We start from the raw sequence: 17,989 nt of genomic DNA, 5'->3' as shown, positions 1-17,989 counted from the left end.
GCCGAAAGGTGGAGACAGTCTATCAACAGATGATGAATGGATAAAAATATATGGTATAAACATAAGTAAAAAGGAATGAAGTTGTGACACATACTACGTACAACATGTATGGGTGTTGAAAACATGAAGCTAAGTGCAAGAAAGCAGTCATGAAAGACGGCTGTGTTCATTTCCTAGGGCTGCCATCAAAAAGCGCCACTCACTGGTTGGCTTAGAAAAGTACAAATTTATTATCTCAGTTTAAGTGTCCCAAAATCTGAAATCAGGGTGTCAGCAGAGAAAAGCTCTCTGAAAACACTAGGAAGGGATGTGTTCCTCCTGGCTTCTGATGGCCTCAGGTGTTCCTGTCTCTTCACACTGACTTCCCTCTGTGAGTGTCTGTCTGTGTCCAAATTTCCCCCTTTTATAACGACACCAGTTATAATGGATCAGGGCCTATCACCATGACCTCATTTTAACTCGATTACTTTTCTGAAGTTCCTATTTCCAAAGAAGGTCACATTCTGAGGCCCTGGGGGTTAGGACTTCAATATATTTGCTTTGGAGGACACAATTCAACCCATAACAACCCCATATTGTATGATTTCCCTTATATGGAATATCTGCAGGGTGTCCCAAAAGTCGTCCTACATAGGGAAAATGAGAAATTGTAGCCAAATGTACTTTTATTTACAAAATATTCATTACAAAATTTTTCCTTGATATGGAGACTTTTGGGACACCCTGTAGAATAAGCAAATTCATAGAGACAGAAAGGAGGTTAGAGGTCATTGGGGGGTAGGGAGAAGGGTGCAGAGTTTCTGTTTGGGGTGATAAAGATGTTTTGGAAATAGTAGTAATGATTGCAGAACATTTTGAAAGTAATGGATGACATGGAATTGTACACTTAAAAATGACTTAAATGACTCATTTTATGTTTATATATAATCACCATTTTAAAAGTTATTAATTTCCATAGAAGAAATGAAGAAAGTTATCAGGAAATGCCCATGCAGGAAGCAAGATAGTTTTATAGGAGACTGAGCTTCATCCTGACCGAGGACACGTCATTCGAAATGGGGACGTGTTGGGGGCACATGTGACAAAGGCAGAGAGGAGACAGGGACACCCACCCCCACTTGTTCTAGTCGTTACTGCACTGGGTCCCAGCCAGGGCGCTAGCAATAGAAATTTCATTAGAGACACAGGATTAGAAATCGCTGTTATTGCAGATGATATGGAAAACAGTAAAGTACCCACACATTATTAGAAAGAACCAGGAGGCAGGACAGCAAGGGAAGTTCTCAAGAAGCAGTGCAGGATGGGGCAGAGTCAGGAGGACAAGTGCATTTGGTATCAGTACTTACGAAGGAAAAATCGGTGAAACAGTTCCACTTAATTATCAACCTCTGCGCAATCGCCTTTGTTCCACCCCAGTCACTTTTTCTCCAGGTGGCTTCACGCAGAGAGGGTCAGGGGTCCCGTGACTCTCCATTTTCCTCATGGAAAGGCTTGACACATCTCCCATCCTCCAACTCCCTGACTGCTTCTCACTGGGAAGCCTTTTTCCCTGCCCCTCACCCCCAGGTAGGGTGGACCCCACCCCACAACCCAGCAACCCCCGATGTGAGTGTCCTGTTGTTTTCATGGCCCTTCTCTGAAATCGTCCTTCTTGTTGGTTTGCTGACCTGTTTAGTGTTCCGTGCCCTACCAAGTTAAGTTCCTTGAACGCAGAAACTGAACATTTTGTCTATCTCTGTATTGCCCAGCAAGAGAGCAGAACAGGAAGTCAGCACACAGCTGTGGAACACATCTCATGCTCAGCTAGTCCCTCGACCAACGTGTCAGGGGTCCCATCTCACGATTGAGTGTTTCGAGAAAAAACTCACTGAATTTGTTGTTCAAGGGGGGAATATGGAAGCAAAATGCAAGGGAAATTGTGCGACAGACCAGACAGACAATGGCTGGGAGAGCTTGTCTTTTAATGCCCGGCATTAGAACACCAGCTGCACAGTGTAGATTCTCAACCACCTCCTGCTGACTTCGTGAACAGTCGATCCCAGCAATATGCAGAAACAGCGCTCACCACTAGGGTGCTCGCCATGGTGTTTCTCGCTTCGGTAGTTTCCTTTAGGCCACACCATCCGCTCCACGGACACAGCTCCGAGACCCACTGCTGGCCCTCCCCAGGGGTCAGCTGTGCGTCCCCACGCGCTAGGCCAGCGAGGTGGATGTGGTCAGCTCCACGTCGGCACGCTGCAGCGTCTGCAGCAGCTCTTGCAGCTTGGTGTGCACGCGGGCGAGCTCCCCTCTGTTGAGGTTCTCCCACCTGTACTCATCCAGGTACACAACGCACTCGGCGGGGACGGGGTACTGCACGCGCTTCAGCTCCTTCAGCCCTGCTAAGTGCCGAAGCACGTTCATGATGCCCGAGGTGGAGATGACGTTGTCGTAGAAGACGAGGGAGCGGAGGCGGGCGCAGCAGCACAGGGCAGGCAGGAGGGCCCTGAGCTGGGCTTCCTTCAGCCGGCAGCTTCTCAAGTTCAGGTGCTGCAGGGTGCCTGAGACCTCGCCCAGCAGAACCTCTAGGGGCCCGGGGACCGTTTGGGACAGGTTATTGCTACACAGGACCAACTCCTTCAGGCGGGTGGCGTGGATGCTCTGGGACAGGTAGGCGATATCATTCTCAGTGAGCCGACATCCATTGATCACCAGGGTCTCCAGTGGCTTCTGCAGACCACTGTGGAGAGAGAGCCAGTTAGTCCTTGGAAGTTGGGGTAAAACACTAGATACGTTCGGGAAAGGCCAGAAATCTGCCTGGAAAATTTGCACTGCCCCCACCTCAGTCTAGATGTAAAGGGTGAGAGTCAGTCTTCTCTATTGGCCAAAAATAGTTGACCAAGAGCTTGGAGTCAAATATCTTCCCAGTCCCAGCAGGACGACTGCTCCCTATTTCAGAGAATCGCGTCAGGCATACCGGCTCACTCATGCGTGAGCACAACCCTTGCTCATGCTCCATGAGTTGTTGTAGGGATTAATGAAATTTAGATACAGCCCCACACGTGGTAAGGGCCAGGTTTATACTGAACCCAGGAGGGCAGCTCCCTGTGCCAGGGTATGCCACAGAGTCTGGGAGATGAGACACAGAAGAGGGGAAGGAGTTGGCCAAGCCAATTGGGCTTAGATGTCGTGGAGATGACTTACCACACCTAGTCACCCTTCTCTGGAAGCTCCAGGAGGCTGAGACCCTGTCTGATTTTTTTCAGAGTTTGACCTCCCATTCTGAGCTCTATGCTTTTTGCGGACTAAGTGCCTGAATGAATGAACGAGTGGATGAGATGCCAATGGGACTGCTCCCATATTCAGAGCATGGTGTCAGCCACACCGGCCTCTCCCAGTCTCAGCTTCCTCGTGGCCACGTAGCTCTTTCTCCTATAATAGTCAGCAGCCACTGGCCGGCCCAGGACCCCAGCCTTGGAGTCTGTGTCCATCAGTGACTCTGTAGGAACCCAGGGAAGGGAAGTGCAGGCTTGTCTCAGCCCTGCTGTGACCTCAGAGGAGCCTGAGGGGTCCTGGCCTTTGTGTCTTCGGGAACGTTCCACGCACTCACCTGAGCATCTTATGCAGCTGGCCAGAGAGACAGCCGAAGATGAGGTGGAGCTTTTGGAGGTGGCCCAGGGGACTCAGCAGGGAGAAGCAGTCGGCGGGGAAGTCCCAGGGGATGTCGCTCATGATGAGGTTGCCCAGGTTGCACATCTGCCCGACCTGGGTGAAGAGCTGGACCAGGTCGGCCAGGAAGCAGAACCTGCTGGGGTGGTGCAGCCGCACCTCCCGGATGGCCTCCAGCTCCAGCATGCCCAGGATCTCCACGAGGCTGCGGAGCGGCACTTGGCTGATGACCAGCGCGCGGCAGCGGAGGCGCAGGCAGCCGCGGCTCCTCTCCACCCTCTGCAGTATGTACGAGGGGAACCCAGCCAGGTGGAAGAACCCGAACAGACCGCCCAAGAAAAGGTCTGTGTGTATTTCCACGGGTTCTCGGTCCCACGGGGGCTGCTCTCTGGCACTGGGGGTCGGCTGGTCTGCCTCCGGCTCTTCCAGCATGTGTGTGATGACAAACGGGGCCGGCAAGGTCTCGGAGCACTCCTCCCAGTTGGCGTGCTCAAAGTCGTGGGTGAAGTCCAGGACCCTGAGCTTCGATCTCCTGTGGGGAACGAGGGGCAGATCAGAGATGGGATTTTCAAGCCAGTGCTGGTGTGAGACCAGCAGCAGCAGATACTGGGGAGGGGTCTCCGTGCCAGCCCTGCCCTGCCCATCTGCCGTTCCTTCTACGCGGCACCCCTGCATCCTCCTCCCCATCCTTGCACAGTCTTGGGGTGCCACCCAGGTATTTAAACCACCCTCCTTTTTTTTTTTAGAGATGGTCTCGCTCTTGTTCAGGCTGGTCTCGGACTCCTGAGCTCAAGCGATCCTCCCAGAGTGCTAGGATCACAGGCGTGAGCCACCGGCTAAACCACCCTCTTCACCACCTGCCTCAGCAGCAAATCGGCTCTGAACTACACGGGGTTCTTCCTTCTCTGTGTGGCTCTGAGAATGGCCTCAAGGCCTCCCAGTGACTGAGGTTGTGCCACCAGCGGTTTCCAGCACGCCCTTTGGACTCACATCCCTGGATCCAGCCCCCATTCTCAACGTGCCATGCACCCCCCACCCACAGCTGCCCAGCCCGAGTTACCTGGGGCCGGCAGTGGGCGGGGGGGCGCCCTGCAGCCCATCCAGCACTGCTTCCAGCAGGCCTTGAGTTATCGACTGATCCCTCAGCGACCCCAGGCGCAGGCAGGGGAAGGGCCAGGCCTGCACCATGGCTGTCACGGTCCTCGCGTGGCCCCCGGCGAAAGCAGCAGCGGACAGCGCGGGGAAGAGGCCGGCGGGGAGCTCTCCCAGGGCCCGCAGGGCAGAGTCCTCGTCGCTCAGCAGGCTCTGCGCCGCCAGGTCCCAGAGGCTGAGGGGGCCTTGTCTGCTCATCGCCGCCTGGCCCAAGGCAAGCGAGACTCCTGAGGGCATTCCACAGCCTCACTCCGTCGGGCCGGGCCGAGCCCCGGCTCAACCACCCTGCACGGCGGCGACTCGGGAGTGAGACCCGAGGTTGTCCCCCACCCTGCCCCCTGCCTTCCACCCTGTGACTTCTCCATGGTCTCCCACCCTTTCTCTGCCTGTGTCGCTTGGCATACCGGCCCTGGTGCCACCTGGCCGAGACGAGACTTTTCGGGGTTTCATCTCTGTCGCTCTGTGGGCCTCAGAGAGTATAAATCATTCCAAACTTAACTGATTGACTTTTCCCCAAAATCATCATCGTCACCTCCAAACACCTCCAGACAGCCCATCTCTTACCGCAGTCCCAGTGGTAAGAGAGCGCTGGCCTGAGGTTTCCTTTGCCTTCTCTGGCAGGCAGGGCTTCTAAAACAGTTGACCGCAACTTTCCACGTGCTAGATCTCCCCCAGCTCCCACGAGGTGGGTGCGTCCCTGCCCACGCTCACCAGGCTTTGGTGTGATTCAGAGATGAGAAAACAAGTTTCCAAAAAAAAATCAACAAGATATAACAATCCTCTTGTGGGGGGTCAGTAAAATGTTGACACAAAAAGTCAGAAAAAGACAGGAGAAAGGAAAATTACAGTGGAATTTCATGTATAAAGTCCTGAGTAAAATCTTACCAAGTGGAACATATAGCAATGTCTTATAAAAGTGGGGTCACCTGCAGGAACTGGAAGAGCAGGGCACATTACAGAGTTTCGATTATGCCAGTGTAACCGGCCCCATAAGCAAGAAAATGTTTTCTCGATAGTGTTTCTAGTTCCTTCATATTTCAAATGAGTTCACAGTGTGGCTGGGGCGGGCTGCTCTAAGTGACCTTGACAGTGACTTTTATCTCAGCCCTGGTGGCTTAGCAGCCGCAGTCTCACAGTAGGCAGAAAACAGGTGGAGAGCTCTCAGTGTGATCTGCTGACCAGAACTTTGTACCTTTCCGTTGCACTGATACATTCTGAGTTTTTTCCCCCAGAAATGGCAGCACCTCCATGCAGCTGCAAGGAACTACAAAGTCTCACGTCACCTGTTTGTCTGGAGAAGACAAGTGACAGTCCACCATGGATCGTGCCCAAATACCCACTGAGCCTGTGCACAAGGCAGAAAGAATGACCCGTATTACCCCTCGCTCATTATAATACTAAAGTCCCCACCCTGGGAATGACTTACCCACCATTTTTGATCATGGGATACACGTGTATCAGCATGATTTCTCACGGCGCTTGCGTGCCCTGCACGGTACCCAAACACGCAGTGAGGCTCACTCCCCTCATACATTATTCATTTCACCTCCAGAAAACCCGGCCCTGTTGGTCGTTGGTCGGGGAGGTGGATTTTGAGGCAGACCATGCCTTCCACTCCCAGTTGACGCGTCCACTGTAATAAACCTTTTCTTCCTGGACAGTCCTTGTCTCAGTCATTGGCTTTCTGTGCAGTGAGCAATATTGAACCCCCCTTTAGGCTCATCAACACCAGGACAACTCAATACCAATGCTTTGAGCTGCCACCTAAAAGCCAAATGAACTAAGGGAAGACCTAAAACCAGAAAGCCAAAGAATGAACAGACATTTTCCCTGGCCCAGAAAAAGCAAAGTTTTAGAATCTGAAAAAAGGTAGACGAGTGGAACTAGTGTGCACAGCACAGAAGCCCAAACCCAAGGCCACAGGGGCTGGTGAAGTCAGCAGTAGACCAATCGCAGAACCCACAGGGCCTCAGGAACGAGATGCACAGGTGTGGCCCCGCATAGGGACCAGAGACCGGGGCAGCACTGGGCATTCCTGGAGTCTCCACAATCGTGTGCATTTACCTCCGCCACTAGCGCTCCACGCCGCCGCAGACCCGGCCTTCCTCCAAGTCCCACCCTGGCTCTGCCTCGCCAGTCCCCGGGCAGCCGCCGCCCCCACCCTACTGAGCAGGCTGCCCTTCCGTGGCAGGAGGTGCCCTGGGGCAGGCCTGGTCAATGACCAGTTTACAGACAACATGCTAGATTACGACCCGCCCGAACCTTCTGTCCTGGCACATCTTCTGCGTACGTGCGCTGAGGACGGGCAGCTGCTGAGCGAGGTCCAGGCCTGGTGGGCAGGCGACAGGGTGGCAGAGGGAAGCCCAGGCCCTGTCACAATCCTCCAATTGTTCTGAAGGCACAGCCCCCTGGAGCCGCAGGGGCCCTTGCTGCGGAGGGGCTGGGCTGGGCACGGACGCCCCACCTCTGCGCCTCTAAAACGCCCCATTTCTCTGAAGGAACAGCCCCCGGGAAGCCATACACCTCCACCAAAACAACGCGCTGGTGGCTGTGGCCAATTCATAGGACGCAGAAAGCGCTTTGCGAGACTATCCGTGAGTGATGTGCACTTTGCTGACATCTCCATGGGGCACAGAGAGAACTCGTGGTGCATCCCCCCACCCTGGGACAGTCCCCCTCTTCGCCTCAGCCTGTCTGGCCGGACAGGTGGCAGCTCCTCCTCCCCCACCTGGGCAGTCTCCTTCGGCCAGATGCCTTTCCCTGAGGAGTCTCTCAGGCCTGCACTTCTCCCAGCTGCAGCCGGGCGTGGCCTGCTGCTAAGCACCTGCAGGCCCTTCCGCCCCCGCCTGCCGAGGTGGGTGCTGTGAGCAGTGCACAGCGGAGCTGTCACACTGATTCTCACAGCACTCTCCTCTGCTCCAATGCCATTTCCCCACTGGGATTTTCAGCCCAAGGCCTTGGGTCTCTGTTCAGCAAGACACAGTGAGTGGGGCCTCTGGTCCCTGCAGGGGGCCGGCAATTTCAGCCCCTCCTTCCCTTGTCCACGAGAACCAGGGTTGTCTATTGCTGCCTACCCTGGGCCAGGCTGCTCCTCTAATGAGACTTTCCCAGTCCTGCTCAGAGGTTGGGCTGTGTCTGCTGGAGCCTCAATACCAAAGGCAGGGGTGGAGGGAGGACCCCAAGAGAGTGAATCCAGAGGTCTGATTCCTGGGGTGCAAGACCTGGAACAGAGAGTGTGCAGGTGAGGTCGGTTTGCTGGGATGAGCCACCTGAGTTTATTCATTTATTCATCCAGTAATTATTATGCTCCTCTGATGGCCCAGGCGTTGTTCTAGGTGTTGGAGACCTAGAAGTAAGCAAAGCAGAGCACTTGTCTTCAGGAGAGCTGGGGGTGGCCCAGGAGGGCTTTCCTAGGAAGCAGGCTCCAAGAGGAAATTTAGGTGCAGGACATTGATTAGGCAGTTTCCTGGGCTGGGTCCTGTGGAAGGAAGAGGGGGGAAGCAGGAGTAGACAGAGGAAGAAACAGTTACAGAGGAGCACGGCTCACTGCAGCCTCCAACTCCTGTGCTCAGGTGATCAGCCTCCCGCGAAGCTGGGCCTACAGGCATGGGCCACTGTGCCTGGCTAATTTTTCTATTTTTGTAGAGATAGGTCTCTCTCTTGATCAGGCTGGTCTAGAACTCCTGGCCTCAAGTGATCCCCCTGTTTCAGCCTCCCAGAATGCCAGGATTACAGGTGTAAGCCACCGTGCCTGGCCCAGAATGCACTTCTTTATAAGTGTTCTGGAAGGGGCTCCTGTGGGCCTCTATTTCTGGGGAAACTCGGAAGAGGAAGGCCAGCGAGACGAATCACAGCTTCAGCCACTGCAACTCCTTCTCATCTTCTTCCTCTATCATTCATTGCAGATTTCTCCTCCTCCTCCCCCTCCCCCTCCCCCTCCCCCCCCTCCTCCTTCTTCTTCTTCTTCCTTCTTCTTCTTCTTCTTCTTCTTTTGAGACAGGGTCTTGCTCTGTTTCCCAGGCTGGAGTGCAGTGGTGTGATCATAGCTCACAGCAACCTCCAACTCCTGGCCTCAAACCATCCCCCTGCCTCGGCCTCCTAGAGTGCTGAGATTACAGGGATGCGCCGCCACACTCAGCCCCAGATGCCACTCTTTATCAGCTACCACCTCTGCCATCCTCAGCAGCCTACAGGGTGGCCTTGGTCAGGCCTTCCTCTGGGCCTTCTGTGGCTTTTTACTGATGCAACTGGGCGAGGGAGAGCCAAGAGGCACAGAAGTGCATCCCTTGGGGGTCAGATATATTCCTCCCTAACCTCTGGTTTTAAAGCAGCCCTATCTCTTGCTGATGACTTGGGCCAATTACTCCCACTAAGGTGGCACCTTTCCTTGCCACATGAGTGCTGGTCTCAAAGAGGACAAGGTGTTCAGGTGGCAATCAGAGCTCATAACTCAATGGGACGCTGCTGTCTAACAATGGATGGGTTTGCCACACTTTACCTCGTGACGGGCAGCTGCAGATGCCGCGCAGTCACCTGGTGTCCCACGGTCCTCTGCCACTGCAGAAGCGGTTTTACAAAACACATGCAGTTCGCCACTGCAGACTGCACGGCCTTGCTGCAGGCCCCAAGGGGCCTGTGCTGTGACTCTCTCACTGGAGCCCGCCACGAATCCCACCCAGCACCGCCTCCTACCTACCCTTCATCCCTCCAAGCCCCTAAATTCTGCTGAGTCCTGTGGCCCGGCAGCAGGGCTGCTTTCACTGCAGTCTGGACTTGCAGCAGAAAGCTTTCCTACTGGGGATGCGTGCCAAGGTGGCAGCCTTTCGTGTCACCCGGTGCACAGGCCAGGGGTGGAGCATGCTGTTTCCAAAACCTGAAGAGTTCTACCAGGCATTGAGCTTTCTTCTCCATGGCAGGAGGTGCAAGATGCAATGACTCATCTTTTACCTTGGGTGACAGGACCCGGCGAGCCCTTGCCTGCGAGGCACTCCAAACTGTCCTCATGCGGCAACCTATGTACGGATCATGCCCCACCTTTGCAGGGCAGGTTTCCTCCCAAGGCCCCAACGTGCTGGCCTCTAACTCACTTAGCACGGCATTAACCAAGTGGTGACTTGATGGGATGTTTTGTGGGACGCCCAGGTGTCGGGTGGTCCAGATCTCTTGGGACCATGGCAAAGGGCAGAAGAGCATAACCCTGGGGCAAAACAAAATGTATACTGTTGTCTGTTCCACGTGAATGCAGACAGCATCTCATAAGGACAGAAGGAACACATTTGTCAATGTTTGCATACCATACACCTGAGGCCTCATGCATTGGCTCTAGCAGACAGGGCATGTGTGGCATACCACCTTCTCAACTGGGGACACTGTTTGGTGGAGTTAAAGGAAGTCTCAGCCATCCTCAGGATGCATCTGGTTTCCGTAGGGGCAGGTTGGTAGATGAAATGGAAATATGGCAGGGACCAGCAACCTTGAGTCCTTGACTTCCTTAAGTCTGCCATCCCTTCTGGAATGTGATATTGGTTTTTATTTACTGTCTTGACCAGGGTGAGAAGAGTCACAGAGATCTCCGCTTGGCCTTCCATGTCCCAGCAGTTCTTCTCCCACCAATGAAAGGCTCAGCGTGGCGACTGCAGCAACTTCCACACATGTCCACCCCAAGTGCGCATTTGTGAACTTGGCAATGACCCGGCGCGCCAGTGGGAGCTGGATCTCGGCCAGGACCTGCTTTACTGCCAGGGGCCTCACACACTCCCGTTCTACCAGGGCGGTAGAATAGATCTCCAGATGTCAATGTCAACTCCAAGCTCATACTCAACTGTCCTCAAATAGCCTGCATGTTCCCATTGCGCCTAATCTGCAGCTGCCCAGGCATGGCAGCCAGTGTCCAAGTGGGCCGGTAATTCTTGTGTCCTGGGATTGATGCCCATGTGGGGTTTCCTTCCACGCTGAGTAACACGGACCTGGGGTAACTGACGGAATATTGCGAAAATGACAGAGCGGCTTCCAAAGCTAGGTCATAAAAGACATTGTGACTTCTGCATTGTTCTCTCTTGGGTCTCCTCCTTTCGAGTCAGGCAGACTCTCAAGCAGCCTATGGAGAGGTCCAAGTGGCCAGCAACTGAGGCCTGTCAGAGTCTTGTCGAGCGTGTGGGCGGGCCACTCCGGAAGTGGCTGCTCCAGCCCTAGCTGACGTGTTAATGCCTCCTCAAGAGAGACCAGGAGCTGGCCGGGCGCGGTGGCTCACACCTGTAATCCTAGCACTCTGGGAGGCCGAGGCGGGCAGATTGCTTGAGGTCGGGAGTTCAAAACCAGCCTGAGCGAGACCCCGTCTCTACTAAAAATAGAAAGAAATTAATTGACCAACTAAAAATATATATACAAAAAATTAGCCGGGTATGGTGGCACGTGCCTGTAGTCCCAGCTACTCGGGAGGCTGAGGCACCAGGATCGCTGAGCCCAGGAGTTTGAGGTTGCTGTGAGCTAGGCTGACGCCACAGCACTCACTCTATCTAGCCTGGGCAACAGAGTGAGACTCTGTCTCAAAAAAAAAGAGAGAGAGAGAGAGAGAGAGATCAGGAGCCAGAACCATCCAGCGAAGCTGCAACCAATTTCTTGACCCTCCTTGAGGAGGTGGGGAAGTCCACACACCTGCCATCCTCTCAGGAACTCTTCAACCTTAAAAACAAACCTTTGAAGGCAGTGGATTTTAATGACAGTCCACCAGAGAGTCTACCCTTCCTGCCCTCTCCCGGAGGCTCTTTTCCCTGTGGAATTGTGAATTGACCAGCTCTGGGGAATGTGAGTGAGGATTTACACCTTCTTTTTTTGCTCAGCTTCCTTTAATTGTTAGGTAAACATCTCTGTAGGGGAGATAGTCATGGTACCAACCTCAGGGACAGAGTTCATACCACTCTACGTGGCTGCCAGTTAGAAATATACTTGCTGTTAGCCTGTTAGCAAGGCCGTCCTTTCAGTCTCCCGCGGTCAGAAGCGAGGCCCGAGTGCTATCCCTACACCGTCTCAGCTCAAAGACCACGATCAACGTTCAATTTGGACTGTGGCTCCTGAAAAGAGCCCCCAGCAGAGAGCTACCGCGTGTCCTCCCTACACAGTGTTTACAGGGAGGTCCTCAAACCTCCTCTTCACCCTAAGGACATCACGTGGCCAACAAAAGCAACTACTAATGAGCGCCTGCCTGTGCCAGACACCAAGTCGGGGCTCTGCCTGCCTTGGTATTTCCTCCCAGGATTCTGCACTGGAGTCCGGAATGCTCCTGTGTTTTCTCCTCTGCTCCCCTCCGTGTACGGTATCCTCTTCCTTGGGACACTCTTCCCAACTTCACTGCTTTCAGGAGGATACCCTCACATATGGGATTCATGCCAAGCCCCTGAAAGTAGACTGCAGTGGTAGCCTACACTTCTGAGACTAAAAACATATTTGTAGATCGTGTTTCCGGTGGGCACAAAACATGATAGCACAGAGAACAGGGTTTGTCTCATAGCAGAGTTACGATTGTGCATGAAAGAAAAAACTGAGTTCCAGTGGTCTGAGACCTGACCTAGAAAATGGCAAACAATAGAAGGCACCAGTAAATCGTGGGCATTATGGTTTTGTTTTTCCTTTTTTTTTTTTTTTTGAGACAGGGTCTCCTCTGTCACCCAGGCTAGAGTGCAGCACCAATCATAGCTCACTGCAGCCTCAAACTCCTGGCTAACCTGATCCTCCTGCCTCAGCCTCCCAATTAATGGGGACTACAGGTGCACACTACTGCGCCTGCTTAATTTTGAAATATTTTTGTAGAGACAGGGTCTTGCTGTGTTGCCCAGGCTGGTCTTGAACTCCTGTGGCTTTAAGCGATTCTCCTGCCTCGGCCTCTCAGCCTGTTTTTTCCTTTTAATTTATGTGGTTCTTGAAAGGACAGTATTGCTAATAAACTATAATGGAGAAAAAATTAACAGAGGTGGAAAGAGGAAAAACCGACATATTATCCCTTTGAAGAGAAAGACCACAGCACATAACTGCCACTTTGTTGGATTGACTACCTGTAGCCTCTCTAAGAGTTTGTTTTCACAGCACTTGAAAACAACTGAGCAGCTAGAAGGAGTGGGGAGCCCCAGTTCTGGCCAGACCATATTCCAAGGACCTTGATCAGCCAGCCTCACAGAGAAGAGGGGAAAAAAGGAAAAACAGATCAGCCACTTCACAGCTGTTTTCTGTTATCAGTCTGCAGCAAGAAACTCTTTTTTCCCTTTGCCCCTCAATAAAAACCCAAAGCCCTCACCCTCAGAGCCGGCACTTCAGCCTTCTCATCCTTGGGAAGTAAAATATACTTTCTTTAAGACTATTCTAATCTTTGTCAAGAATTCCTTCTCAGGCCACACTACGAGTTCCCACCCTAACCATTCTCCCAGGAAATTGGGAGACACTTAGGAATCCAGGAAAAGTGGCAGAGCCCCGGGAGGTAAAGTCCTTGACCTGGGACACCTGCTAGTCTCGTGACGACTCCCAGGTGTGCTGAAGCAGCCTGGTTCCCTGCAAGACAGTGGGTGACCTTCGTCTCCCTGGAGTTCTCACTGGTGCCCGCAGTTGTGCTGTGGGGATCCTGTCCCCCACACCTGCACCTCGCTGCACATCCCTGGGGCCACTGTCTGAAACCAGGTCACTCCTCCAGAAAGCCCTTGGGCTTGAAGGAGTTACTGCACTTCTGGTGGTAAGTGACAGAAACACAAGGCCAAAGAGCTCTGGCCAAGGAGCAGATTTCCCAGACGGTTTCTGGGAAAGCTAGAAGAACGGAAGCACACGCCCAGCCCCAGAAGGCCGTGAGGCCTGTGGGGCTGCAGCCAGGGTTCCCCACCTCTCTGCGGCTGTGACAGCTCATGGCTCACATTCATACACCCACTGTCACGAGGGACATATGGCAGAGACAGAAGGGCAGCTCCTGATGGCTGGGAGGCTGGGTTAAGCTCTTTGGGCTCCCGCCTTTAAGGTCTGCTGCTCCTGAGTCCTGAACACCACCTGGGTCCCACTGGGTCCCACCTGGGTCCCAGTGGCCTGGACCGCACCTGTCACAACCTTGAGCTTCTCCCCTCTCTGTCCCATGCGCTTCCAGCTGGGTGCCACATCCACAGCTCAACCTCCTGAGAAGCTTTCAGAGTGTCCCTTCTGCTGCCCCTGTGGCCCACGAGACCTGACCTCTCTCCTGGTGAGTCTTCCCTGTCCCTTCTGACCTCGGCCCTGCGAGAGAGCCAGCTGACTCGGAGAGAAAGCTGATGCCTTTTCTTCGAGGCTTAAATGTTCAGGCTTACGATCCTCCTGGGGTGGCAGAATCACACTCTCAGCAAGTGGACAGGACTCTGGCCTGGCCCCGGCTGCACAGGCTGAGCCCTGCCCTCCCTCCCCTCGCCCCACAGCCGTTGTCACCCAGCCCGTCCTCACTCTGCTCTGGAGAGTGGCACTTGGGCAAGTCCATCTTCTCCCTAATCTCTGAGACCACTCATATCTTTACATGCATGTTTTGGTTTCCTACATCGTTTTTGGTTCTTACAGACTGCTCCTACTTAAATATAGCCCCTTGAAGACAAGATAGCAGGTCGATCTTGGGAAAGTCAGAGCCTGGCACAGTGCTCAGTGCCCAGGAGCCAACCCCATTAAGCATCTCCTGAGAGCAACTTTGGAAGAAGCTAGAGGAAGCCACATGTGTGACACTGAACTGTATATAATATAGCGGCAGGTCTGATTGAATGGCTGCCCTAATTCAAATGTAGTGATAAGTGTGCATTTATTTGGAGGTTGGTCTACATCTCTAACATGATCTGAAAACAGCTGTGACTTCTACTGGTGACAAGGGGTTATAGCCATGACTATAGGTTATGGCAATACTATGGCAACTACTAGGGGTTATTGTTGCTTATATGCATAATTGATGGAGCTGCCAGACTTTAGTTAGAACTTGGTTGTACACAAAGAAATGATATTAATATATGTTTGAGATGGTGGATATGCTAATTATCTTGATTACCATACATTATATGTGTTGAAACATCACTAGGTACCCTATGAATATGTACAATTATTCATCAATTAAAATTTTAAAAAGAAGTTAGCTGTAATAATGTAAACTTTATCCCACCCAAGTTCATGGACCCAATGAGATCTATCCCCTATCAGGGTTGGAAGCCCCGCCCTGGTGCTCTTCCACCTGTGGCCAGCAGGGGCGACATAGGACAGTCTTGGGGGACTGAGGGCCTCCAACTGGGACCACTCAGAGGGCACAAGGGACCTTAGCCAACGGGGTCTCTATCTGGGTGTGACTGACTGCAGCTGTGTGCTGCCAGGACCCACAAGGTCATCAGGGTCAGGCACCCTTCCCCCACACTGAAGTGGCTCCAGGGAAGCCAGCCCCTCCCCTTCCCAGGGAGCCACTCTGGCCAGGGCTCTGGGTGGGCAGGAGCCAGTCAGGAAGCAGCGTGTGTACGTCTCCACCCCATGATGGGCTGGGCAGGGGCCTGGGAGCCCAGCGCCTGCTGTGGGCCCCGGACACAGAGCTCTCAGTGCCTCCCAGTGGCGTGGACCTCTCTCCTCCTCACCCTCCTCACTCTCTGCCAGGGACAAGCTGATGGGATCTCAGGAAACAGCCCAGCGGGGCGCTTGGGCTCCTCTTCTGGCCTCCCCCTGGGTTCAGTGTGGGTTAGGGTCTAAGGGGGACCCTTCCTCGGGTCTCCCTTCTTCCAGGGTCCTGGGCCCAGTCTGTGCTGACCCAGCCAGCCTTGATGTCGGGGATTCTGGGACAGAGTGTCATCACCTCCTTGGTAAAACCAGAGCTTGGCGCATGCTCAGTGTCCAGGAAGCACACCCAGCCAGTCTCGGAGTGTGGCTCTGCAGGAGGCCAGGGCGGGCCTGCGACCAGGGGACGTGGCAGGTGCCTCCACGTTGAGGGTGGCTGTTGGCTCACTCTTGGGTGCTGAGGAGAGGGGCTGGAAGCCAGGGACACAAGATGCCTTGCAGCCCCTCCTCCCTGGGGCCAGCAAGGAGGGAATGGTTCTGGAGCGGCATGGCCACACTGTGGGGTCAGGGCTGTGCCCACCATGGCCTGAACTCCTTTCTGCTCCCCTCACTGCCTAGGTAGGGACAGGCCTCGGTGACCCAGGGCAGTCCCCCAGCCTGCTTCAGCCCCTCTCACACCCCCAGTCAGCCTTACCTGGGACCCCGCTCCTCATCGGGATCTGTCTGCGTTTGCGGGTTCTGTGCTCCAGTCTGTGCTGACCCCGCTGCCTCCCTCTCTGTGTCTGTGGGGATGACGGCCACACTCGCCTGCACCCTGAGCCATGACATTAACATTGGTGGCAAAAAGAGACCGGTCCCTGCAGAAGCCAGTGCTTCTTCCTGGGAATGGTGTCAACAATGTGACGGAGGGAAAAGGCGGAGGCCCAGAGGGAAGCTGAGCAGCCCTAAGGGAGAGGCTGAGGAGGTGTGCTGGGAAACGCTCAATACCTGGCCCTCTAGAAAGGAATGCTGAGTTCTCGTGTTTGCCCATTTCCGTGGTGGCTGATTTCAAGCTAGGAACATGGCATCGCTGAGCACAGAGATGCAGAGATGTGCACAGTGAGGCTCTCACAGCATGGGATAAGCTGCCTGTAGCTGTCGTGGCCCGATTACAGAATGGGGAATGACACACACAGCACATACACTTAAGACGCAGACAGACAGAATTGGCTGCAGCCCCGGAAGGAAAAAGGACACAGAGACAAGAGACGGTTTCGGACTGCAGCACTGGAAAAGTGCTCGTCAGTTTATTATATACAGTTTAATTGGGCGAGTGTCCCACAGCTATTTTCCCATGCCAGCTACTTTTTGGTACGTGACTTCCCATGGCCAACAACACCTGCTTTTCCAGTCAAAGCAAAAAGCTTGGCCTTCTACAGGAGATCTCTTTGGTGTTTTGCGCCGCTTTCAGATAACAAACAATCTCGGCTCGAGTGCGAGACCTTGAATCCTAGACCGTCTTGCAGCGCCTAGCACCGCGCACTGGTTCCCAGGCAACCTTGGCTCACATGCGAGGCCATAGGTTCTTGGCCGTTGCCTGGAGAAACAGTTCCTTCAGCCGGTCAACAAGCCCCGTCCTGCTAATCGTGGGAACAAGCAATGGGCTCCCGTTCTGCTGACCTGGGGTCTCAGCCCATCTGACCCTGGGACGGCTCGCTGCAGCTCCCTTCAGTAGCCTTTCAAACGCCCAGGGAATCTGAAGCACGCAGATGCACACAGACATTCTCTCTCTATACACACACAATTATTTTTATACAGTAACATACACAAATAATATACACAATTATTTTTATACAGTAACATACACAAATAATATACACAATTATTTTTAAAAATTTGCTCTTCTGGAAGACCCAGCTTTCTTCTTAGAGCTCACCATAGTTTGAATGATTACTTGGAATTTTTAAGTGACAAAAATTATAACAATATATTTGGAAACACCCTTAAAATGGTAAAGCAAGTAATAAAAGAGAATCTTGAAATGTATTTGTAATTTTTAGCTCTAAGATGATCCACAGCGAATGAAGGATATCAAAGTAAATATTGTTTTTACAAAAGGGTTTCATTTGGTTTAAAATACAAGAATGACAAATAGGATTGTAATTCTTTGAAAACTAAGTACAAATATTACAACTATATACAAGGTAAACATAAAGATGCTAATCTTATGGAAAAAAAATCAAATCTGGGTTTTTTTTATACCAACAAAAATGAGCTTGGAAAGGACCTGGATGTGAAAGTATGCAAACTGTATTTAATTCTTTTTCACGGCGCAGATGAGAAGCTCGTATCAACAAAATTTGCGGTCAGAGTTAACCCACGATGCCTTGTCCCAGGCACCGTGGAGTCATCTAGAATCGAGTTCTGAACAAACCCCCTCAGCTTCGAGCAGCCCACGCACCTGTCTCGGTGGGCCCTCGTGTCTCACATTCAGCCTGGTGGCTTTGAACTTGAAATGCTCTTTGCAGCCCCTCCCGCCCCTTCTGAGACAGCGCCTTTTCCTTCTGCAGAGGCGGGGACGCCTGAGGAGAGAGGCCTGCCAAGGCGTCGGCGATGGAGGTAAGAATTCTTTCTCTGCCCCAACTCCAGGAAAAGCCTCCACTGTTCCTGGCAAGGGTAAGAGCTCTGGCTGAGAATTTTC

At 53.1% G+C, this 17,989-nt stretch overlaps 1 protein-coding gene and 1 long non-coding RNA gene across 2 annotated transcripts; one reads left to right on the top strand and one right to left on the bottom strand.

Annotated features, from left to right (window-relative positions):
- Nucleotides 1-1,944: 1,944 nt before the first annotated feature.
- On the bottom strand, nt 1,945-7,143 carry LOC105877803 (melanoma antigen preferentially expressed in tumors-like). The gene is made up of 4 exons (XM_012776718.3): nt 7,063-7,143; nt 4,709-5,004; nt 3,590-4,180; nt 1,945-2,719 (listed from the first exon to the last, which is right to left on the bottom strand). The coding sequence occupies exons 2-4, from the start codon at nt 4,996-4,998 to the stop codon at nt 2,194-2,196; spliced, it is 1,407 nt and encodes a 468-aa protein (XP_012632172.1). The 5' UTR covers nt 4,999-5,004; nt 7,063-7,143; the 3' UTR covers nt 1,945-2,193.
- Nucleotides 7,144-7,224: 81 nt separating this feature from the next.
- LOC142863528 (uncharacterized) lies at nt 7,225-10,846 on the top strand. The gene is made up of 2 exons (XR_012914304.1): nt 7,225-7,394; nt 10,350-10,846. It is a non-coding gene; the product is annotated as an uncharacterized LOC142863528 (long non-coding RNA).
- Nucleotides 10,847-17,989: the final 7,143 nt, after the last annotated feature.

The sequence above is a fragment of the Microcebus murinus genome, chromosome 22, assembly GCF_040939455.1.
Source record: "Microcebus murinus isolate Inina chromosome 22, M.murinus_Inina_mat1.0, whole genome shotgun sequence".
In the NCBI taxonomy this organism is placed as follows: domain Eukaryota; kingdom Metazoa; phylum Chordata; class Mammalia; order Primates; family Cheirogaleidae; genus Microcebus; species Microcebus murinus.
The sequence above is the reverse complement of the archived record's forward strand: the minus strand, read 5'-3'. Positions and strand labels throughout refer to the sequence as shown.

What these genes read in the sequence shown, in the direction of transcription:
- LOC105877803 (XM_012776718.3), bottom strand. Translation starts at nt 4,998, where the DNA reads ATGAGCAGACAAGGCCCCCTCAGCCTCTGGGACCTGGCGGCGCAGAGC. An exon ending in CCGCCCACTGCCGGCCCCAG is followed by an intron (nt 4,181 to 4,708) that starts GTAACTCGGGCT and finishes CGTTCCCCACAG; the next exon opens with GAGATCGAAGCTCAGGGTCC. An exon ending in CAGCTGCATAAGATGCTCAG is followed by an intron (nt 2,720 to 3,589) that starts GTGAGTGCGTGG and finishes CTCTCTCCACAG; the next exon opens with TGGTCTGCAGAAGCCACTGG.